General features: G+C 40.2%; 3 protein-coding genes and 1 long non-coding RNA gene across 4 annotated transcripts; all 4 read left to right on the forward strand.

The window, feature by feature from the left end:
• The first annotated feature begins 217 nt into the window (after positions 1-217).
• LOC311026922 lies at positions 218-4,014 on the forward strand. Its single transcript, XR_014598538.1, has 5 exons — positions 218-354; positions 3,065-3,146; positions 3,266-3,324; positions 3,410-3,500; positions 3,581-4,014. It is a non-coding gene; the product is annotated as an uncharacterized lncRNA (long non-coding RNA).
• A 741-nt stretch (positions 4,015-4,755) lies between these two features.
• laptm4a (lysosomal protein transmembrane 4 alpha) lies at positions 4,756-11,727 on the forward strand. Its single transcript, XM_084030590.1, has 7 exons — positions 4,756-4,986; positions 6,684-6,804; positions 8,055-8,131; positions 9,505-9,627; positions 9,840-9,935; positions 10,202-10,300; positions 11,004-11,727. The coding sequence occupies exons 1-7, from the start codon at positions 4,858-4,860 to the stop codon at positions 11,076-11,078; spliced, it is 720 nt and encodes a 239-aa protein (XP_083886716.1). The 5' UTR covers positions 4,756-4,857; the 3' UTR covers positions 11,079-11,727.
• Positions 11,728-11,861: 134 nt separating this feature from the next.
• Positions 11,862-17,882, forward strand: LOC311026780 (uncharacterized protein; the record flags this gene model as incomplete). The annotated part of the gene is made up of 7 exons (XM_084030479.1): positions 11,862-11,883; positions 12,302-12,601; positions 14,149-14,658; positions 15,678-16,253; positions 17,242-17,367; positions 17,564-17,665; positions 17,827-17,882. The coding sequence occupies 7 exons, from the start codon at positions 11,862-11,864 to the stop codon at positions 17,880-17,882; spliced, it is 1,692 nt and encodes a 563-aa protein (XP_083886605.1).
• Positions 17,883-21,986: 4,104 nt separating this feature from the next.
• On the forward strand, positions 21,987-23,242 carry ttc32 (tetratricopeptide repeat domain 32). The gene is made up of 3 exons (XM_084030686.1): positions 21,987-22,126; positions 22,310-22,476; positions 22,777-23,242. Exons 1-3 carry the CDS (start codon positions 22,011-22,013, stop codon positions 22,902-22,904), a joined length of 411 nt encoding a protein of 136 aa, XP_083886812.1. The 5' UTR covers positions 21,987-22,010; the 3' UTR covers positions 22,905-23,242.
• The last annotated feature ends 894 nt before the right edge of the window (positions 23,243-24,136 follow it).

Genomic DNA, 24,136 nt, shown 5'->3' on the forward strand with positions numbered 1-24,136 from the left:
GTGATACTTGTTCGTTTATACTTTGAGTACTTCTCAGAGCATGTACCTTTTACTTGAGTAAAGAAGGTGAAGCAGTTATTCTACTTGTACAAGAGTCTTTTGTACATTATGTACTTCTACTCCTGTAGAAGTACACCTCTGGTATGCAGCATACTTAACCACTTCCAGTGAACAGGTTAGTTACCATCCGAAGTGCGTCGGTGGGCGTGGTTTCGCTCGAGCTTCAACCACCACTTTCATCATCTGCCTGCGAGGCGGAAGAGGACGACGACGACGATGAGCTGAAAGATGAAGACACTTTTGACAGTTTCTTTGTTTTTATCTTTGGGATTAACGCGCCCCGCCACTTTGTCGGTAAGTCGTTTCACCGCCGTGTTTTAACGATGTAGACGTCACACCCGTCTCGCGCTCAATTAGTGAAGTCACGGTGTTTATTCTTACGGACTTTTAGTTTGCTGGACCTTGAGTTTTATTAGAAACCTTAATAAAGCGTTTCCATGCTCATTGATATCTACATAATGAGATGATCAATAATGTCATTTAACACTCATTAAAGAAGTTGTGGTTACGTCCCGTCCTTAAAGGGACAGTTCACTTCCAAATCGAAAGTACGTATTTCCCCACCACTTGTATAACAGACATTGATTTTATTTGGCCGGTGAGCTGTACCTTTTTATAATTAAATTTTAGAGTAAAAAATATATTGTTTCCAAATAATTTAAGATATTAATAACAGCAAAGTGTTCTTTCGGTAGATGACGTACATCTTGCCAAAATCCCCAAATGGCTTTTGGGACATTTAGTATAACTATTTATTAAGGAAATATAGGAAAAATAATATCATACCTATTTTTTATAGAGATATTTAATAGTTTTGCCATTAAATGTATCTCATTATAGCCACAGGATATATGTGAAATAAATACTTTATTACATTAATTTCAATGACTCATATACGTAAAGAGAAATGTTTATAAGACATTTGTAACTTAATGCTAAAATGTTTCAGACACAAATTATAAACATTAAATGCTGAAGGAAGGTGAAGAGCCCAAACAACAGATAATGTGTTATTTTACCTTCACTGCTTTGCCAAATGGGCGTAGCAACTTTACCATTTCATTCAAGCTATATTCTCTACTTATTACATCTTATTGTGATAACGATTAAATCATTGTTGATTTGTCAGTCACTGTGTGCTTATGAGATTGTGTTGCTTCAGTTCCCAACAATAAAATGGGATCATTATCATGAATCTCATTTATTTTGGCCAAGATAATCATGATGTCAAGTTTTCATATTGTTCCATGTCTACCCAAGACATGATTAATTTATATATTGTCTTTAGAAAAGTACCATTATAGGCTTCTTTCACCTCCTGATTTCTGATAATAAGACAGGAAACAGTTATGTGGTGTGAAAAAGTATTTGCCCCCTTCCTGCTTTCTTCTTTTTTTGCATGTTTGTCACACTTAAATGTTTCAGATCATCAAACAAATTTTAATATAAGGCAAGGATAACTCAAGTAAACACAAAATGCAGTTTTTAAATAAAGTTTTCTTTTATTAAGGGGAAAAGAAAATCCAAATGTACATTGCCCTATGTGAAAAAGTATTTGCCCCCTAAACCTAATAACTGGTTGGGCCACCCTTACAGCAGCAACAGCCATCAAGCGTTTGCGATAACTTGCAATGAGTCTTTGACAGCGCTGTGGAGGAATTTTGGCCCACTCGTCTTTGCACAGTCATTGTAATTCAACCTTATTGGAGGGTTTTCGAGCATGAACCGCCTTTTTGAGGTCATGCCACAGCATCTCAATAGGATTCAGGTCAGGACTTTGACTAGGCCACTCCAAAGTCTTAATTTTGTTCTTCGTTAGCCATTCAGAGGTGGACTTGCTGGTGTGTTTTGGATCATTATCCTGCTGCAGAACCCAAGTTCGCTTCAGCTTGAGGTCTCGAACAGATGGACGGACATTCTCCTTCAGGATTTGTTGGTAGACAGCAGAATTCATGGCTCCATTTATCACAGCAAGTCTTCCAGGCCCTGAAGCAGCAAAACAGCCCCAGACCATCACACTACCACCACCATATTTTACTGTTGGTATGATGTTCTTTTTCTGAAAAGTGGTGTTACTTTTACGCCAGATGTATTGGGACACACACCTTCCATAAAGTTCAACTTTTGTCTCGTCAGTCCACAAAGTATTCTCCCAAAAGTGTTGGGGATCATCAAGATGTTTCCTGGCAAACATTAGACAAGCTTTAATATTTTTTTGGCTCAGCAGTGGTTTCCGTCTTGGAACTCTGCCATGTAGGCCATTTTTGCCCAGTGTCTTTCTTATGGTAGAGTCATGAACATTGACCTTAATTGATGCAAGCGAGGCCTGCAGTTCTTTTGATGTTGTTCTGGGGTCTTTTGTCACCTCTTGGATGAGTCGTCGCTGCACTCTTGGCGTCATTTGGGTTGGCCGGCCACGCCTGGGAAGGCTCATTACGGTGTCATGTATTCGCCATTTGTGGATTATGGCTCTCACTGTGGTTCTCTTGAGTCTCAAAGCTTTAGAAATGGCTTTATAACCTTTTCCAGACTGATAGATCTCAATTGCTTTCTTTCTCATTTGTTCCTGAATTTCTTTGGTTTTCACCATGATGTCTTGCTTTTGAGGAGCTTCACTTTGTCAGGCAGGTCCTATTTAAGTGAATTCTTGATTGGGAACTGGTGTGGCAGTGATCAGGCCTGGGGGTGGCTAGAGAAATTGAACTCAGGTGTGATAAACCTTAGTTAAGTTATGTTTTAACTGGAGGGGCAAATACTTTTTCACACAGGGCCATGAAGGTTTGGATTTGTTTCTCCCTTTATAATACAAACCTTCATTTAAAAACTGCATTTTGTGTTTACTTGAGTTATCCTTGCCTTATATTAAAATTTGTTTGGTGATCTGAAACATTTAAGTGTGACAAACATGCAAAAAAAGAAAAAAGCAGGAAGGGGGCAAATACTTTTTCACACCACTGTATGTGGTGGGCTGGACATTAACCTCACCCCTTTTCTCTAACAAAAGTGTTCTGCCCTTCGTGTGGACGTGAAGCGATCAGGAAAAGTGGTCAGTTCTGGCTCTGCTTCAGTGGATTGGTCAGAACAAGGTAATACTGAGTACTATGCACAGTGACTATAAAATGGTCATATTCCACTTCACATTGTATCTTTTGTCAGTCAGTATATTTTCCAAAATCACGCACAATGCTATGTCCTCTCTCACTAGGTGGAATGAAAAACTTCACAGTTCAACATGACAGCGATGGAATCAAAAACCCTTTCCATGTACGGTTGTTTTCATGTGTTTGACTGTTTCTTCACCTGATAATGTCGAAGGTAGTTTTCCAACTGTTCCTACTTTTATCTTTAGGGTACTTCGGTCCTGAACTTTGACAGTACACACAAAGACTTTATCGTGGCAAATGGCAAGAGGTTCTACGAGAAAAAAGACATCCTTGCCGGTACTTTGCAGTATGGTACACTGAATTTGACAGAGTGATATACAATGTTTGTATTCTAACCCAGCAATTTATGTTCACAGCTATTATTGCAGGAGGAGCAGTAGGAGTGGCACTTGCAGTCGCACTGGCAGCACTATTAATCTACAAAAGGCAGACGGCAGCTAATGGAGGCTACATTCAGGGCCGCCAGAAGGCTGCAGATGGAGATTATCCCAACAGGGAATTGTTTAAACTTTAACACAATGTTTGTGTTAAAGTGATGCTGCCAGGACAATGTCTGTACCTTAAGAGCTATTATTTTTCTAGTGTAGTCAGCAGGTGAATATAATCCTTTCTGACTTGTGTGTGTGTGGTTGAGAGAAGATGGTCACTTTGCTAGGTTATTGTTTTAAGGGGACCGTTTTATTTTGTTTTATAGAATACAATCTTGATAGCCCTTTTCCATGGCAGATATTGTGTGTCATAGTTGGAAAGCACAATTGTGGAAATAAACTAAATGACTGAATTACATTCAGCTGCTGGTTCCGGGGTCGTGGTATTATGCATGTTGGCTCTAATAACACTGGCATTGCTTGCTCGAACCCTTGAATAGAATGGAGCCATTGAAAAAAAGGTACTCCATTCATTTTCAAAATTCATACATGTTATTTCTATGGTTCCAAAAGTGTTAGTTATCATGAAAAACTTTCTCCCAAATCCAAAAACAAGAGTGCTGAAATGCAAATGTGTGATATCATCAAATTATAAAGTGTGGAACTGCTACATTTAATTGTGAAAGCTGTTATAGATGACACACTGAGAGCACCAGGGGAGTATAATGAGTATATGGGAACATTGCAATATAATAAAGCTTAATTGGTCTAAAAAAAGAAAATATTCTGTGGGTACACATAATCATTCTCCCTTTTATTGTCTATGAAACAGCTCATCACTTCAGTTCACTTTATGACATCACAAGATTATTATGACCACAAACTAATTGCCCCTCTGACCCCCTGAAGATATGGTATACTGGGTAATTTTGACTGCTTTTCCGGGATGGTAATCCAGCCCTGCCAATTATAGGAAACACTACTTCAAGTGGACCAATGTTGTAAAGCTACATGATCTATTCATTGTGGAATTTTCGTGAACTTCTAGCTCCAACTTGGCCGGAAGCCTATTGGTCGTACTCATGAAGTTTGCACGGCCATTGGTTGAAACTAGTCTGTGGCCCGCCTCTTCCTGCCAGTCAGAGCGTTTGTTTTTATCGCCGGTGTAGCACAGGTTGTCAGGGAACTGGGTGGGCGTTCCTCCGTGTTCGTTAGTTGACTGTTGATGTTGAGAAGATATTTCTCATCCACGACCGGCTCTCCCGATGTTTCTTCCTACGCTTGTGGAGGACATGCATCACTTCAAGCCTAGTCGAGACAGATTGTACACCACCAGGTGTTGTGGATGTTGCCACGTCCGGACGGGGACCATCATACTGGGAACATGGTACATGGTACGTAAAATGGTCGATGGAACTTAGCGGGCTAGTGCTAGCTAGCGCTGCCTATCGACCGTGTTAAGTTATCTGAAGTACCAAGTTATATAATAACTGTCAGTATCTGTTAATGTAGTTATTATGACAGCTGGCAGCAAGTCCAGTGTTAGCTAGGCGCGACCTTTGACCAGTTTACAGCCGTTACACGTCGAGCCGTTACACGTCGAGTTGACAGAACGCTAGCGTTAGCATTAGCCTGCTATCATTTCAGGTCTGATTAGCTTACTTAGCGTGAAATGTTTCTGTCGATATAACTGTCCCAACCTTGAAAATTCGGTCAATAACCTGAAACAGCAAAACAAGTGACGTTTCTATGTTCCTGGCTGTTGCCAGTACCCGGGTGGTTCTGAAGGTTTAACATATGTGACGTTTGGATTTATCTTTATGTAGCACGCTAGCGCAAGCTAGCCGACATTCCCCTGTCTTGCTAAACGGAGTAACGTAAATGTTAGCGAACGTAAGCCATCGCTTACATATTTTGTTTCTGCAGCTCTCACTTCAACTCGCAGCTAAAACGAATCCCTGCTTGTTTAATCACGTGGCATAACAGATGTCACTATATTTGATTACATTCGGAAATCCTCCTCTTGACTTTTTTTTTGCCAGCTGGACACTTGACGCATATAAACACGAGCCATGTTCCTCTCTTTCCCCGGAACCACCGCTTTCAGAGTGATCTAGCACTCTTAAACATGATGCAACACATGGAAACCGAAAATCAGATACAAGCAGACATCAAATTACAGTTAGGGGTCAGGGGACGTAAAGATTTGGTGGTCATTTTTTAAGAGACTAGTAATGTGGTGGACGGCGACAGTTATTGTAAAAGGTCAATAGTCCCAAGTTTGCGCACTGGTTTATACTGGATATAATTACGTAAATGGGCTCAGTGGATTTAATTTGTGTGTAACTTAGGGAATAATTTTATTAAATTGTGACCTGGAGAACATACTGAAAGATATTTTTGTAATGGTATCCGATGGTCAGGCAGGTACAGCTGGTTCCCCATAAACCAAGTGGCTTTTGTACTGGTGTTCTCATTGCCTAAATTATCAGGATTATATCTAATCATAGATTTTTTTTTATGTATTCCACTTCCTCAACATATTTTTGTGTTGGTGTGGACGGTGTTTTTCCAGTCCATTAGTTTTTAGTTCCATCTCTCAAACGGTAGTTCCTTAATGATATATTATTCTCACATATTTTTAGTACATGTTAACTAAATTGTTAATCTAGATAGCCAACAGTTTAAGTTTATGCCTGTTTTATGTATGTTTTTTTTTTCTTACAGTATCTTGTGAATGCAGTGCCTCTCAGCAGCTTGAATGCTAGAGCGTCCTTGAATCCTTAAATAGTTCTGCCTCACGATTGCATTCCCACATGATAAAGTAACCTTGACCAAAAATGGGGATATATTGTTCACTGTAATGTTCATCCATGTCTCAGCTAGTTGACTTCCCCACAATATTAATATGAACTGAAACCAATGGCTGAATGTAAGGGAGGAAACCTATTCCACACAATTGTTAGAAAATGTTATTTGTGTCGAGGATAAACTATTTGTAAAATGCAACAAATTGTAATGTGCAACTACATGCCCTACTAATGGAGTTAATTTAAATGCCTGATTTCCTTTTCCTCCTTCCTCTCCTCAGGTAGTCAATCTGTTGATGGGCATCCTGCTGACTGTAGCTGTGACCCACCCAGAGAATGTGCCCACTATTGACTTGCAGTATGAGGTCATCGACCACTACTTTGCCTCAGACAGGATGTCTGGTAAGCAGTGGAATCTACATAAGAATTTCTGCAAGTGCTAACAAACTGCATTATAAAAAACATGTCGATTTCTTTGATTTTATGGAGCATTTATACATCAAACACACGCTGTCTTGGTAGGCCTTTTAATTCAGCTGTGTCCAGGTGAAGATGGATTAAAACATCACTAAATAAACATTATCTGCACTCAGCAAACAAGCAGTAATACTCTTCTAAATTGAGGTTGAACATGTGATTCATCTTCTGCAGGAAGCACCACTCCCCAGTGACGGCAAAACAAATCCGCTCATGCGGACAATAGAACACTGCTCTGTTGTGTACATAACTACATATTTATGTTCCTCCTAGGAGTTTGTATGTTGATGTCCAAGGGCAGGGCTGGTGGTAGCTGGTGGTTGTTTTGTTGATTTAGCTTGGTGAACGACGCCTCTTCATTTTTCTGAAATGGTGAATCAGCGGGAGAGGAGGGGAAACAGCTGTGGTGGGTTGACCCTCCCACAGTAGGCACATGCTAGCAGCACACAGAGAGGTGGAGGTTGTCCACACCCATCAAAGGCAATGTTAGCATATGATATTAGAGCATCATCAGGCTGCACATTTTATTCCAGGTCATGTTAAAAAGTTATTAGCCAGTGTGGCGATAACATCTAGAAATAGTCTCTGGCTTTTACTTATGTGTTATTTAATTATAGTTAATTACCTAAACATGCTCTGCAGATTCTCCAAAACTCCAATTTTCTACTCATTTTCATCTTATGTGAAAGTAAACTGAATATCTTTAGGTGTTCGACTGTTGATTTAGTCAACTTGAAGATGTCACATTTTGACTGTAAAAACGTTGCTTAATGGAGAAATTACATTACTGCAATGGCTTTCTCACCAGCATCATTTATTCCAGTGCAACAGGCAGAAGAGTTTGAGGAAGCAAGAGACTGAGTGGTGAGGGTATGAAAGGCAGGCCTTTTAATTATCCCAGGCTGAGTTTCATTGTGTATTTACCGACACTACGCAGCCAGTGGGGGAGGCTTAATGCTCCCCAGAGTTGGCCTTTAAACGGAGTGAGCTGGAAAGAGAGAAGCCCGGGAGACTGTTCACATTGTATGCAAATCCCTACTGCTTCAAAGAGAGCAGGGAAATATACATTCACCCACAGTTAAACAGCTAAACTAAAATACCAAAACTAAAATACTAATAAATAATAACCTGCATCTCTTCCATTTATTTATTGTTACTTTTTCCCCCTCATACAGAGAATGCCTGTGTTGGATTTGCCATTTCTCTGCTGATGCTCACTATCAGTGCCATGATGGTGTATGGAGCCATTACTGTAAGTCTTTTAAATGTCTTTTGACAGCATGCTTTTCATTTAAAGTGCTGTCATGGTTTGTTATGGTAATATGTAATCCCAGAATGTGCATGCATTAAAAAAACATTGCTTTCAAGTTGAATAATAATAGGACTGGAGTGAAGAGGTAAGCAACAGGAAATACCAAAGCACTCTCTCCTGATTCCTGATTTTTTTACTTTTTTTTTTTACTCCAGTACATTTTAGCTGGATGTTGAAAAGGATTCTGATACAGTGGGGGTGTAGTTCCCACTGTCCATCATCTTTACCCCACAGTCCTGCCTGATGGCATCAAGACGGGACAGGTTTGATAGCCTTTTGATGTGGCCCTGCATTAAGCTGCTAGTTGGGATGTATGCACAGTTGAAGTGTGACACACATCTGTAGGCAGTTTTTGCAGGAGTCATGCTTTAGCTGTGCAAACACATGCTCCCGGACAACAGCAGTAGAAACCCCTTTTCTCCCAATTAAAAAAAAAACCCACCTTTGAACCATGATCATAATATACCAAAGATGTTCAGTTCTTTGCTACCTAATGTAGGAATGGAGAGTGAAGTAGAAGTATACTGTTCTTTCATAGAAAAGCTCCCAGAATGCCTGTAGAGATTGTTGTCAGTAAACCAGTTAAAGGACCACTTTGCTGATTTTCTACCTTCTCTATGTTACCTCTCTTTGTTACAGTAAGACTGCTAATATACATAGTTACAATGTCAGCACTCCCCGTCTCTGTAGGTGGGCTCTTTTCATTCACCCCAAACCACATCTGATGATGCAGCCGCAGCCTGAACTGAAGGAAACTATTTTCAATCCAGGAAATCTCTTACTTAAGCCAAGGAAACCAAGTTTAGAATTAGTCAGACTTTAAAATAGACGTTCACTGATCCAACTTTTTCAGTCCTGATACTAATAGCAAGACGTGGGCGTTGGGTATCGGCCGATACTGAGTGCCTATCCGATACCAGTGCATAATACATTGACTTAGACATTCCCTAATTTTTAAAACAAATTGTATAAAACATGAAATCCATATAAATGCACTGAATTGTTTTGATTAAAGTACTGGTGTCCCATACCAGATTGGCCCACTATCACCGCTACCCAATCCACATATTTGAGTCGGTGTCAGATTTGTGATAGCTGCTCAGGCTGTGAACACATCTTCATCTGTATAAATTGTGGAGGGCAATAGAGCCTACCTACTGGAAACAGCGATGTAAGAGTGATAATCTAAGTGTGTGGATAATATAAGGTTGGAAAGAATGCAACATGGTCCTTGTGCACAATGATCTGGATCTGTCTAATGGATGAGTTTGTTCATAACACAAATTTTCTCCACCTGTCATCGTTTTCCTCAGCATCGTGACGGCTGGCTCATCCCGTTTTTCTGCTACCAGCTGTTTGACTTTGCTCTGAGCTGCCTGGTGGCTATCAGTTCTCTCACCTACCTACCCAGGATCAAGGATTACCTGGACCAGCTGGTCAGTGCCAACACTCCCATGTTTATTTTACAACAGAGAATCCTGACAACAAACAACAGAAAAACGGTGTTTATGACTAAGCTGCATTGTTCTCATTTTACTAAAAAATACTACGGTTTGTGTAAAGGAGTGAAGGCGTCGACGGTGATGTGAGTTAAATAAATATAAAAAGCTCTTAATGATTATCTGACGTCTGTTCTCGTCTTCCTCAGCCGGATTTCCCGTACAAGGACAACCTCCTCTCTATGGACTCCAGCTGCCTGCTGCTCTTTGTGCTGGTCTTCTTTGCCTTCCTCATCATCCTCAAGGTGAAATGATTGGTTATTCACTGTTTAACCTGGTATATTCAGCGTGTTTCTTCGTTTAAAGTTAGGCTTGATAATCTTCTTCAAAAACATTTTGTGATATCTGTTGAAATTGTCATTACAGTCCAACAGAAATCAAATAATCAAACATAGTACCTTGCTGCCGCAGGGCTGTAATAGACCCGTCCAATCATTTGATTTGGGCCTGTCTACCTACCAGGAGCAGTCAACACTAAAATTCAAAATACAATCTCATCTTTGCTTTCCAGTCTTACCTGATCAACTGTGTGTGGAACTGCTACAAGTACATCAACAACAGGAACATGCCAGAGATTGCTGTGTACCCGGCCTTTGAGACCCCTCCCCAGGTATGCAAGCTGCTCCATACTCTGTTGACTGTTATGAATTTTCTGAGTAGAACTCGGGTCACAAAAACCCACATGACTCTTTTAGATTGAGAAATATGTAATGCTCACAGTAAGCCAGCAGGTGGCGTGCCGTCCACACATTGACTTTCTGAGAAGCTAAAAGAGAACAGAAGAGTTTACCATGTCAGGGGGAAATTATATTTCTCACTAGCAACATTTAGAAATGTTTATAATACACAATTTAAAATGAATTATTTCCAAATCTTGTAATCCTAATTATCTTTCAAAATGTATTGGTTTATGAAAGTTATTTTTTAAATGTCCATCACAATTTCCCAAAGCCCAAGTTGCCATATTGTAATTACTAGTTTAAAAGCCTTAAAACAACACATATTCAGTTTACGATCATAGGAGACAAAGAAAACCAGCAAACACCCACATTGGAAAAGCTCAAAAACAGTTAATTTTCTGTTTTGACCATTAATTGACTATCAAAATAGCTGCAGGTTGATTTTCTGTTTGTGTAATTGATTAATCAATCAATTGCTTTATTTAGACTGCTAGAGGCTCAATAAATAAAAAATTCTCAAGCTGTATTGTCCCCATATGGAAACGTGTTTAGGACTCATGATACGACAATACGATGATCTTATTTTATGGAGCTGCCTCCATAATGTTGTTTCTTGCTTTCTTTCTTCTGCAGTACATCCTGCCTACTTATGAGATGGCAATGAAGATGCCAGAGAAGGAACCACCGCCTCCTTACATGCCCGCTTAAGCACTTGCCCTGTTGCCAAAACACATACACACATTACCGTATGCATTCCTACCTTGCCTCACTAACCCTTTCTGAACCCCCCACCAGCTACCAGGCCACACTCCCATCCTGGCCTTTTTTATGTCTTAGTAAAAGGGAAACGTGAACATTAAATTGCTTGAAATGCTATCATCAATCCAGCACCATCCTATATATAGATTGATATATGAAGTGTAAAAAAATATATATTGACAATCCACTTATTATAGTTATTGTTGAATTGTGTTACTTTCCCCTCTAATGATTAAGACCTAGACTATTCCATCTTCTTCTTGAATGGAGTCTGTAGCACTATTTTGTCTGTTATTTATTTAGCTTTGCTGTGGTTCTGTTCACCACCACCCTTGACATTTCAATCATCCTCTGCCGCCCTGATGTGTTTGCAAAGCTAGTGAATAATTTCCCAGCTGAGACTGAGAGACAGACGAGCAGAGGGCACTGATGATGGATCGTTTTCTCTGCTTCTTTCTCACCTGACATCTGGAACAATCAGCTAGTCTTGTGAACATTAGTAGTTGCATGCTTATCAACAACCTCCCCATTACTTTATTGGTAATATGATTTTTATCCTAGTGGAAATACATTTGACTTCAATAAACGTTTCAGAACATTTTATTTCTTCATGGCTCTTTTGTTCACGGTGTGGTGTTGAGGAAAACCAGTTCGCCTCAAACAGCCGATTCTAGTTCTGGAGCTTTCGCTTGCATCACATGTGCATCGGCAGGTTCAGTCGGCACAGTTGACATGGAAATATTCAACACAAACGGTAAAACGTGTGATTGGAATGTGACTTGTGTTGACCTTTAACCCCTTATCACAAACTATACCGAAGACAAGACCTTCATATAATATTCAATGCTGCTAATTGAAGCAGTTGACATTCTGTGATAACAAATGTACTCCTTGGGTAGTTTAGTTTACAAATTGATTTTATTATTTTCAATCTATATTTGACACCATGAATAAATATAAAGTTATAAAGCATTTCTTGTTATTGCAGGTGGGGTGGCTTTAAAACACAACTGAGACATTCTTGGTGGGAAACAAAAATCTTTTGAGTGTTTTTGGATAGATAACTAATTATTTGGGAAACAATTGCGACTTTTTTTTTTGGTAGGAATGTCGTGCGTTCGTTTTCCCGCACCGTGTTTTACCGGGCTGTAGAGGTCATGTCCTACCTTCAGGATTGGCTGGACGCTTTGACGCGTTGGACCGAGAGCCCCTCATACGTGGAGGCGGTCAGACCCCCCGCGGAGCAGAGCAGGACCCTCGGAGACCGAGAGCAGGCTCCGGACAGACCACCGGAGGACTCCGCATGCAGACCAGGATGAAGTCTTTCCTGTGCAGCCTCGTGTCGCTGCTGCTGTCTGATGTCTTGGCCACATACCACCTCGGTGCGGGGGACCCGCAGCTCGTCGCTGCGCAAAGCTACGCACAGACCAGAAACAATGGCCGACCTCCATTCAGGACCCTGAATCCAGCAAGTAAGTTTGACTTTTTGTACTGTTTTCTTACTTTTTCTAGTTTAGTTTCCTAGTTTTTACAGTTAGGTGGTAACAGTGGTGGAAGTGTATTTTACTTAAGCAAAATGAGCTATATAGCAGAATATAATACACTAGTGGTGGAAAGTAATTGAATGCATTTTCTCTTAATTAATGAATTAATTAAATACACTTTTGAGGTAATTGTTCTGTATATTTCGATAGGCCTACATTTCAGAGATTCTCCACTTCTCCGTTTTTCTCCACTAGCTCATTTGACAGCTGTTGTTACTTTTCAAATAGATTTTTCATTTTAAAAAGCATGTTTATAAACAATGCATTGCTAAAAAAAAAAAAAAAAAAAAAGTTAAACCAAAAAAAGTTAAAACGGATGAAACCAACGGCTTTGCTGTTACCTCCGACGTGTCAACGATATCTGGGATTATTATTTTTTTTAGCAGCTCAGTCAAAAGACTTCTATGCTGGTTTTTATTTACCCGCTTTGGGACTAAAGCATTAGGAAAACTTCAAAATTACACAAAAATTTTATTTGCAAGTAGTTGTGAAATTGTGTAAGATATAAATACAAATTTACATTGTGTCACTTTTTTCCATCCCATTAATGATCACTGGACCCCCAGATTCATCTTGTGTCCCTTTGAAGGGGCCCGACCCCTATAGGTTGAGAACCACTGACTAAACTACCTGACAGCATATCAATTATTAAAATTCAATTCAATTCAAATATCCCCACCTCGACCAGTGAATACTACACATAGGTGGCCCATAATATCTAATAACGTCATTTAGCAAATCAATCTCAGGGTGATTTTTTTCTGCAGTAAAAGTACTTTTACTTTGATACTCAGTGCATTTTGCCGATAATGCAAATGCGTAAGATTTTCAAAACAGGACTTTTACACATAATAAAGAAGTAAAAAACAATACCATCATTGGGTTGGCTAGTAACAAATGTAAAAATATCATAAACTGGAACTGTTCAAATACAGTACAGCTACTTTAATACTGTACTTTAAGTGTAGTACTTGTTAATGTACTCATTCCACATTAGAATTTTCAAATCTCTTATGATCAGTTTAGATTTGTTTACATGAGATAATTCAATAAAAATAATTCGTTAATTTAACTCATTATTTCTTACAGACTACATTTTAAAACAGTTTTTTTCTTTTTGTAAATTGAAAATAAAATGTTAAAGGCTCCGCCTGGTCGAGTAAGACCGGATATTCCAGTTGTCACAAATGTAATCTAACCACTATAATAACAACAGTTCTTACAATTACCTCTAACACACATGTGCATGAAATGTGAAATTGTTGACTGGGTGTTTCACAAGCGTTAATCAAGATAATCCCAGTTTGTTGCAAACAACCCAGGTGGCTGAACTTACACAACTTACAAAAAGTGTCCGTCTGTTGTTATATATGTCGCCACAACTTGCTTTACAATGTCAACGTAACCAACAACGTTCCCTGTGCTTTCAGCCTACTAATGTTCTCCATCACTTTTCCTTTCTGGTGGCCCTGTAGTTCACAGAAGTGATTACACGTATAGAGGAGGGTATCACTACCACTACCAGCCACCAAGGATCCCTCCACCGGTAGTGTATCGACCTGTTCCTCTCTCCCCTCCAGTGACTTACCACAGACCCTCAGTGGCCATGCCACCCTATCACCACAGATTCAAAGGGCCAGTGGTGCCGCAAATGCACCACATATACAAAGGTCTATCTCCAGCGGTAGCCCAACATCCTCATCAATGGCTCAAAGGCCCGTTCCCTTACAAATTGAAAGGTCCGTGCCCAACAAAGTTAGATCCAACGGTACCAACAGCACCGGTGGTAGACCTCCCTCCTGTCCCTTCGACTCCACCGGAGCCGACCGTGCAGCCGACTCTGCCAGCAACTACACCGACACCAGTGACAACCATCCTGCCGGTGGAGGTGACCACTGTGAAGCCGGTGGAGACCACCGCCCCCGTGACGCTACCGGTCAGTACCCAAAGCGGCTTCATCACCACCGTCAGTCCTGTGGAGACAGGTAGAATATTAGCAGTCAGGTTTACATTGCAAACCACAATCCTCAATGCTTTCTGAGTCAGATCTGTTTCTTTCATTCTGAGAAAGAATAGAAACGTCACTTGAAGCCGATGTCTTTTTATGTCCTTTATGTAAAGGAACAATTCAACATTTTGTGAAATATGCTTCTTGACTTTCTTATGAGATGAGAAGGTCGATACCACTCTCACATCTGTTAAATATACAGCCAGCAGGCTGTAGCCTTAGCTTAGCATTAAGGCTGGAAACAACTAGCCAGGCTCTGTGCACAGGTTACACAGTCCACCTAACAGCGCTGCTAAAGTCCACTGATTAACATTTAATCTGGATCAATTTCATGTGGATACGCTGCCTTTATATCAGGCATTCAGATATCACCGTCAAAATAATGTTTCACACGGCATGTCATCGTTTTAAATAGAGCTTTTTTTTCAAGACAGAACCATGGCAAAGGTGCAAGTACTCACTTTTTTAAAAAATTGTGCACAAATTCTGAGAGAAGTAAACCTTTTTGTGTGCAAAGACAAATCTTAGATCTTTAATTTCAACTCCGCAAAAACAAACGTGTTGTGTTTATATGTTTGTTCCGTGTAAAAGCAGTAGGCTCTGATGCAGAGATGTAGTTGAGTGTATGTGATTGGACAGGCAGGGCTCCTAACACTGTCTCCGTCTCAAGGTGTGATGTCACTTTGTACGTGTGAACATCAAGCATCCTTTTCATTCAGGGCAATGAAATAAAAGGATAAGTCCTTTGATAAGACTGATGGACTGTTGAAACGCTGAAATGATACCGTGTGTTTTACGACACACCATATCATTTCACCAGAACCACATGTTTTATGTTACCTACCTATCTGCCTTTTGTCGCCATGGGGACGTGTGTCGTGTCCCCCTAAGTGTCCTGTGTTTTGTTCTCACTGTGACAGTTTAACCAACAAGCTTGATTCATGAACTTTTGGTATGAAATGGACTAAATCCTGCCATGGTTTGGTTGATCACCAGAGACAGACTCTCAGTGCAGGAGCCTTCCCCTGGACCTGGTCTTTATCATTGACAGCTCTCGCAGCGTGCGTCCCGGCGAGTTTGAGAAGGTGAAGATATTCCTGGCCGACATGGTCGACACGTTGGACGTCGGCTCGGACGCCACCAGAGTGGCTGTGGTCAACTACGCCAGCACCGTCAAGATCGAGTTCCTCCTCAAAAGCCACTTCACCAAGCCCGACATGAAGAAAGCCATCTCCCGCATCGAGCCCTTGGCGGCCGGCACCATGACGGGCCTTGCCATCAAGACGGCGGTGAACGAAGCCTTCACCGAGCAGTCGGGAGCCCGGCCCCGCTCCAGGAAAATCTCCAAGGTGGCCATCATTGTGACGGACGGGAGACCCCAAGACCAGGTGGAGGAGGTTTCCGCCGCAGCCCGAGCCTCAGGCATCGAGATCTATGCCGTCGGGGTGGACCGAGCTGACATGCGCTCCCTGCAGCAGATGGCCAGCATCCCCCTGGAGGACCACGTCTTCTACGTGGAGACCTACGGCGTGATCGAGAAGCTCACCTCCAAGTTCAGGGAGACCCTGTGCGGTAGGACAAAGAGACCTGCGAGACCGTTTCCCACCATTAACCCCCGGGTTCTAGTTCCTCAGTAAGGGGCACCTTCAGTCTACGGGGGGGTTTGTTGCAGTTTGTGGATCCTTTCCTGTGTTATTGGTGATGTATAAACTCTGAAATCATGAGGAAAATCACCAGATGCTCTGAACCCCCACATGGACTGCAGATGTCGGCACTAGAACCTGCTTGTAGTCGCCAAGTTAAAACCAGTGTAAAGTCTCGGGGCTGTGCAGCCCTGAACTTTCAGCTTCTTCTTTTTTAAAAGTAAAAAATGTAAGGTGATGGTTAGTAATGTGTTTGCAATCAAAGGCTGATTGTGTTGAATGTGTTGTTTGTTGTCTGAAATGATTTACATGCAGAGTGGAACCTCACTTTTTCAAAGCAAGAACTGACATACACTTAAATGTGGACATGTGAATAGACTTGTGGTTTGAATTTATTCCGTCATGAAATAATATACACATAATGCACTTTTCTTCATGCACATGGATTCCAAAAAGCCGTCATTGTTGCTGTCGATGTATGAAATTAATCTGAAGCAGTTTTGGACAAATGAGGTTCTGCTGTAAACCTGAATGTTTCCTTTGTTACTGTCTGATGGTTCTTTTGTTCCCCTGGTGCTTATGAAATGATTTGTCCATGTAACTGTCCTTGCTGTTGTACTTCAGGGTTCTGTGATTTTACGCGTGTTGTCCAACATGGTGAACCTAAGCCGTTCGCAACGGATTTCCAGCACAAGTGACATGTGGTCAAGTACAAACAAACAAGAACAGCTTGCAAATATATCTTTGACTTTAACTTCTCTAGCAAAACATATATCAGAATTTGAATTATAGCTGTTAGACTGTTAGAACATTAGGAGATAAGCATTACCTTACTATCACAAGCTGTACTCTACTGTATGCTGCCACATGAAACTGCCGTCTTGACAGCACCCTCCCTTAATCCCCGTTAATCCCAGGTATGGACCCCTGTGCCATGGGACATGACTGTGAACACACATGTGTCCCCGGCAACGCCTCGTATTACTGCGAGTGTCGTCGTGGTTACATCCTGAACGCGGACAAGAGAACATGTTCCCTGAAGCGTAAGAATAAACTGTGTGGAAATGTGAACATTAATGCTGCTAAAAGTAGACGTGTAAAGACTAAATACTGTAGAATATATGTGAAGATGTATTTTTCTAGTTGGAAAAAGTAGAGTGGCTGGTATTGTGTGTGGGCTTTTTCCACTTTCTACATGATCTGTTAACCTGATGTGATTTTTTTTCCCTCCTGAAGAAGAGGTGAAGGCAGCGGTGGTGGTGCAGGATCCCTGTAAATGTGAAGCCAGACTGGCTTTCCAGAAGCAGACGCAGGCCGCCATCCAGCAGCTCACAGCCAAGCATATCCTCCCTGTTGTTTCAGATGGAAGACTTTTGATTCTAAATGCATATCTGTGGCGAGAGCCGGTTATTTCCACCTGTTGACATCATTATTATAAAGGTATTTGTGTCTTGTGTGTGTTTTCATTAAATTTGCAAACGAGTTTCCTTGACTGCTCCCACTCGTCGATGTGTCGGGGAGAATAGAGCGTCTGGAGAACATGGTGGGCCGCGCTTAAAGCTGCACTCGGTGGTAGGTGTGGATAGCTTTACTTTCTGGGGGTGATTTGCAGCAAAAGCCCCCCAACCACCACACTGACCTGTTTATTTCCTTCCTGCAGAGACAGCTCCCTCCCTGGCTGACGACATGGACATGTGCTTCCTGTCATCCTCCCCGTGACTACTGGATGGATTTCAAAACACAGATCATGTGAAGCTGTGATTCATAAACCAATATCCCTCAAGTCACTGACTGTAGTGGCGTGTTGAGTAACATTGTAGTTGAACGTGGGCATTAAATGTAATGTTTGAAACTGCAGTGAAAGCTATACCTACATGAACATAGTGACGAAGAAAACAAGTATTATTTCTCCAGTACTGTATTAGGAATATTTTGCATCCTTTTTGTACAAAGTTGCATGTTGTATATAGTCATTTTTATGAAAATATCAAGTAGGATTTACTGAGTAACACATTTTAATAAAAAAACTGTAAAATGTATCCTGAATTAGATATTTCTGCATATTTTCTTTATTATATAATCTGTTGCAACAGTTTAACTATTGTTTACGAGTCGTATCATGTTTTATGGATGATAAATACGTATCTTCTGTGTGTGGAAATGTAACCAAGATGACAAATCGGACAATAAAATGATCACACAGGAGGTTGGATCTTTGTGAGTTCTTCTTCATTCATAGTATGCTCAGTACTGTAATATACATAATATTCTGAAACTTAATTTATTGAATTGGATTCATTTTAATTCAGTTTGTTAATGGCGATGTGCACCATTATGAGTGAAAACTACTATAGAGAGATAATGACAGAATACACAGAATAGCAATTTCTTAAAAATATGATAAAAAAATAATAAAAAAATTGCCTTCATGTCCTGAAAGTTTGAAGGACTGTCACATAAACCTCACTGCTCAAACTTTTTTAAAAGGCTAATTACACATTTCATTATTACATGTCATTTTGACGAATGATGACGATGATAATTCTAGTCAAATTCTCTTAATAAATTCCCTTCAATAAAACAATATTGTTATAAATGTACATTTACATTTGAGGCTTTTAGCAGACGCTTTTATCCAAAGCGACTTCCAATAGAAACAGTAGATCGCTATCAGTACAGTAAGGATAAATCCCACATTGTGTCTTTATGAAGCCTGTTTTGTACTATAAAGTACTCTAAAATATGTAGAGGTACAAAAGAGCCATTATATCAGCCTCTCTTATATAACCACACATTTTAATGCCGTGTATGTGTATTTCGGTGTCAATATCGAAAGTTAAACACGATGGTCAAGATCTGACATTTCTATTAACAATGTGTTATAATTTACTCTGGCTTCACAAAAAACATCGAAGCTCTCTGATGTTTGAGGTCAGGGGAAGATCATTTCCTCACCTCCAAACACACATCCAGTCACTAAACGTACTAAATGATAAATAAAATAAATCTCTCCACGACAGAGCAGAGCTATTCAGTTCACTAACCCGAGTCGATAAATTCATCTTTAACTTTCCGACACCACCATCTGTTTTTTTGGACCCTGTTATCACCGTCGTGTCTCTTCAGCGTTGCAAAAAACACAGACAGGGGTCATCGTGTGACCTCTGGAACGAGTTTAAGCACGGTTGTCCTGCAACAGAGCCTCTTCTGTCTGCTCTGTCTGTGTGAGGTATAGAGAGTCAACATGCCAACGTTTACCTCTCGTCTGGTTTGGCTCCTCTCCCTCCTTCCTCTCAGCAGACAGCTGCTTTGTGTTTGTTTGCTATGTTAGTGTCTTTGGTGGTTCCTGCCACACACACGGGCGGTCAGGGAGGTGAGCCCGCCGGTGTTCCTGTGAAGGAAGACGAATGGGACTCACGCACCTCTGAGAAGACGACAAGACACATTTCATAAAAACTGTTCTGTTTTGTTGGCGATTGTGTTTTTATGAAGGCCATGTGACTTTAAATCTAACAATCCTCACATACTAAGCTGAGAAAGTGACGGGGGATGATAAAAAAAAGAGAATTTGAGGCATTAAAATGTATTATTCCTTTGCTGTTTTGCAAAATCTTTCTTTGCTTATTGTCATGTCTGCGCACTAAAGCTAATGACTAGGGGTGTGAATCTTTGGCTTCACAGCGATTCGATTCGATGAACGATACAGTAGTTGGCGATTCGATTCAAGAACGATTTTTCTTTTTTGTAACGATTCGATTCGATTCGATTCTGTAAACCACGATTCAATTCAGTAACTTGTAACCAAAATTCTATATCCATGAAATAAACATGCAATAATGTGAGTGAGACTATTTGTATTCATCTGAAAGGTGAAAAAATAACATATTTATTCTATAAAAAAGTAAACCTGCATAATATTTTATGCTGAATACAAAAATGTAATTAAAATATGCTTGGTTATTTTTAACATTATTCATGCTGGCAGGGGAAAGAGTGTCTTAAACGTATTCAAAAATTAATCATAAGTAAGAATCACGATTAATCAGATTAAAAGCATTTATATCGATTATTGGTGAAGCCAAAACGATTCATTCTATTTATTTATTGTAGCAGATCGATTTAGTAAAATCTATAGGACTGACTATCGATTCATCGATTAATCGAATGAATCGTTACACCTCTACTAATGACTGAATACTAATAATATGATGGCAGTAATACGAAGGTAGTACTAATGTATTAACAAAAAGTATTTCAGCATAAGTAAATGAACGACAGAAATTCAACAAAATAGCTGTGCTTATTAGGTAAAATATATATTTTTCATGCATTTTTGTGGGTGCAAACAAACAAATGTCACTAATTGTACTTGAATGATTGGTTTTTAAATGACCTGGGTTTTTTTTTTCTTTGCAGTTGGTTTCACTTGCAAATATCTATTACAAAACTTTTTTTAAGGTAAGATTTATTTATTGGTCACATCTGTTTTATGTGCATCCTTATCAGCATTCTTTTTGGTTTATCTGCCATATCATACCAACCACAAGCGTACCAGGAATAACTGCTTACCTTTTGAACTGTAAATGACTTGAAGCACTCAGAAAAAGGTTGACAGTCGTGAACTGTGATGATAAATGGGTAGTGTGTCTGTCAGTGAAGAGGATGAAGCTGTGTGATGGATGTGTGTCCCGGTTCTGCCAGACCAAAGTGGACTTTTATACTTTGTGTTAATTCTCTCAGCAAACAGCAACATTCGGGGCACAAGAAGAAGAAGCGCTATTTCCCTGCTGAACATTACAGGCTTCACTTTCCGTCTACAGGCTGCCCTTGTCGAAATAAACCGTTTCAGACTTTCCATAGCTCCGTGGATTTTTGCGTGGCCTCAAATAAACAAATCTGACCTCTTACGGTGAACACAATGCAACCCGGTAATTTTAATCGCACAAAAAAAATCACTCGATCATTAAGGAAATCTGAAATGTCTACTTCCTCATTTTTGTATAGATTGTGACTTCCTGAGTTTCCTAATCCAAGGATGCAGAGACCCCTTGATTCATGTGATGTAATGGCCTCCAGTTGACCTACATTTCCACAGGTTGTATGTTATTGCCATTTTCTCAGACGTGTCAACAGCCAATGGCCTGCATCGTCTTCCTCCGGGTCAAACCGGTCTCCGTTTGATCTGTTTCAACACAGTCTGAAGACCAATGGGCCGCAAAAGGGAAGTGCACGGACACCGAGCGACCCCTGCTTCCTTAAGGTGTCATTTTTCACCAAGGCAGTTGACTTCTTCACCTGGGAGAATTTCTCACCAACTTGCTTATGGGTCGCCTCCTTGCTGTGTACTTACTGCAGCAAGTAGGCTTCACACTATCTATCTATCTATCTATCTATCTATCTATCTATCTATCTATCTATCTATCTATCTATCTATCTATCTATCTATCTATCTATCTATCTATCTATCTAGCTTATCGTATTGTATTATATATTAAACACAAAAAATAGAAAGGTATCTATGTTTATTTACAGTAGCATAGAAAAGTAAGGAAAACAAAAATGATGACTATATACAGTATTTTCATGAACAGCCACGCCCACTTGAGACAACCTCAAATGCGATTGGACTTTGTCTTGACGTCATATCCGCAGAAGGAGAAACACGGCGAACAAACCCTCTCGATCCATGGAGGAAGACAATTCACAAACACTTGAACGTGCTCACGCCGAGTTTGAAAGACAGAATTTCAAACGGGCAGAAGAACTGTACACAGAGTTTATATCGTCCTGCGTACAGTTCAGGTACTGTTTGTTGCCTCTTTAGAGAAGTGAAACGAGCTGGAGTCGCTGTTCCACCGTATTCCGTTACCCGGGTTTTGCTAGCTGTTAGCTAACGTTAGGCTACTTATTCCCCCCTCTATTTGGTGCACTTTTATTGAACGAATTGATAAATAATCCGTATTTAACGCTGTCATATTTCCACAGGGTATGTGAAGCCAGTCATTTGGCCACTGCTTATAACAACCGCGGGCAGATAAAGTACTTCCGGGTGGATTTTGATGAAGCGGTAGAGGACTTCACCTCTGCAATACAGACTGACAGCCGCTTTGAAATAGCTTTCTACAACAGAGGACTCATCCACTATAGACTAGGTAAGGGTCTAAGGATACAAATGTATTTTGTCCAAAATACACGAGCAGTCTGTCATCATCAAATCCTGTTCTTTGACCTAATTATTGGCCAAATGAAGCTGAATCTGATGCTGTAGGTGTAAGGTGTCAGTTTTGGTGTGTTCATCTTTAAGACACTAGATGGCGCTGTGCATTCGCTGATGGTGCTTGTGCTGCCCGGTACATAAAACCGCTGACTCCTTAACAAGCCAGTTAAGCAATGCATTACAGATCATGAACTTATTATGCGTCTTTCCTTTTTTTAAATTGATTATCTTATAGGTTTTTTCGACGATGCCAGGAGTGACTTCCAGCAAGCACTAAAGCTCAAGCCGGATTTTGAGGATGCCAAAGTGAGCCTGCGTCAGACCCTTCTGGACCAGCAGCACAGGATAAACAGGGGATACTGACAGCTTCATCATCTGTGGAATACATGTTGTATATACACTGAAATCTAAAGAGAGGATGTTTAATCTCTCAATGTACATTAATGTAAATCTGTTTCATTCTGAAGGACAGTTTTATTATTTAAAGATAGCAGCATGAAGAAACACCAAGCGCCCTGCACAAACAATAACACCACTGAAAATCAAACCACAGCTGTAAAGTTTGTAGTTTGAACACATGAAAGGAAGCAGACACCAAACAGGATCAGGCTTCGATGGATTTGTGTTCAGCAGAGCATTGAGAATTTATTTTCTGACTTATCCAGTCGTAAAAAATGTAATGGCCTAATAAATGATAGTATTGTATAAGTCTGTGAGTGGACAACGCAGAATAATCGATCCAGGCACACCAGGTGAGACAATGAGCTCGGCTGGTTTTGATGGGTTTTACTCACAGTAATAAATGTTGATGACGACTGGGAGGAGGTTTGTGACTGTAAACAAACCAGCAAAGTGGTTGATGTGTCTTAAGGAGAGACACTCCTTATTAAAATATTGATAAAGCACTGATAATCATTTAGATTTTGGGCTATTTTGCTTCCATAACAGGTCTTCTTACCACTAATGGAAAGGAAACATCCAAAATACACATTTGTTTATTTTACAACAAGATTTTTCTTTCTCCTAAATTCACCAAATGCCTAATTTGCATATTTAAACACCACATTTCACAAAATAATATCACTTGTAATACAAAATAAAATAATATATTCTGAAGGTTTTTACTGGGGTTTATTCATGGATCATTCACAGCCTCATTTTTATTCCCAAGAACATGGTGGAAGTTGATTTTTATTTTATTTTTTATGGCTGTTAACAGCATATTCTGATTCATGGAGTCATAAAAACTGACTCCTGTTCCAACAAAATGAAAAAAATGTAACCTAACTTTATCCAGTGTTCATTGTTCTGGAAGTTTATGCAAATAAGCACATATCGTGATTCATGTGATTCTTCACATGTATAAAGATTTTCCAGTGTTATAAACAGGCATGCATCAGGCTGCACGTGAGGTGGGCGGAGACTCACTAATGCGCCTCACCTGTGCGTCGTCATTAGTTGGTATATAAAACAGCTGCTGATGGTGCAGTAAGACACTCAGCCACTTCACTTCAGAGTTGGTTTTTTGTAAGGTGTCCTGGAGTTTTAGTGCCAAACTCTGACTGTGGTTGGGTTCCTGTCGTTTTTTTTGTGGT

The sequence above is a fragment of the Eutrigla gurnardus genome (assembly GCF_963514095.1).
Source record: "Eutrigla gurnardus genome assembly, chromosome: 16".
Classification (NCBI taxonomy): Eukaryota; Metazoa; Chordata; class Actinopteri; order Perciformes; family Triglidae; genus Eutrigla; species Eutrigla gurnardus.

Bases quoted from the DNA above. Each gene is read 5' to 3' on its own strand.
- laptm4a (XM_084030590.1), top strand. From the start codon at position 4,858: ATGTTTCTTCCTACGCTTGTGGAGGACATGCATCACTTCAAGCCTAGT. The intron at 4,987-6,683 runs GTACGTAAAATG...TCCTCTCCTCAG, and splicing joins TACTGGGAACATGGTACATG to GTAGTCAATCTGTTGATGGG. The intron at 6,805-8,054 runs GTAAGCAGTGGA...CCCCTCATACAG, and splicing joins TGCCTCAGACAGGATGTCTG to AGAATGCCTGTGTTGGATTT.
- ttc32 (XM_084030686.1), top strand. From the start codon at position 22,011: ATGGAGGAAGACAATTCACAAACACTTGAACGTGCTCACGCCGAGTTT. The intron at 22,127-22,309 runs GTACTGTTTGTT...ATATTTCCACAG, and splicing joins TCGTCCTGCGTACAGTTCAG to GGTATGTGAAGCCAGTCATT. The intron at 22,477-22,776 runs GTAAGGGTCTAA...ATTATCTTATAG, and splicing joins ACTCATCCACTATAGACTAG to GTTTTTTCGACGATGCCAGG.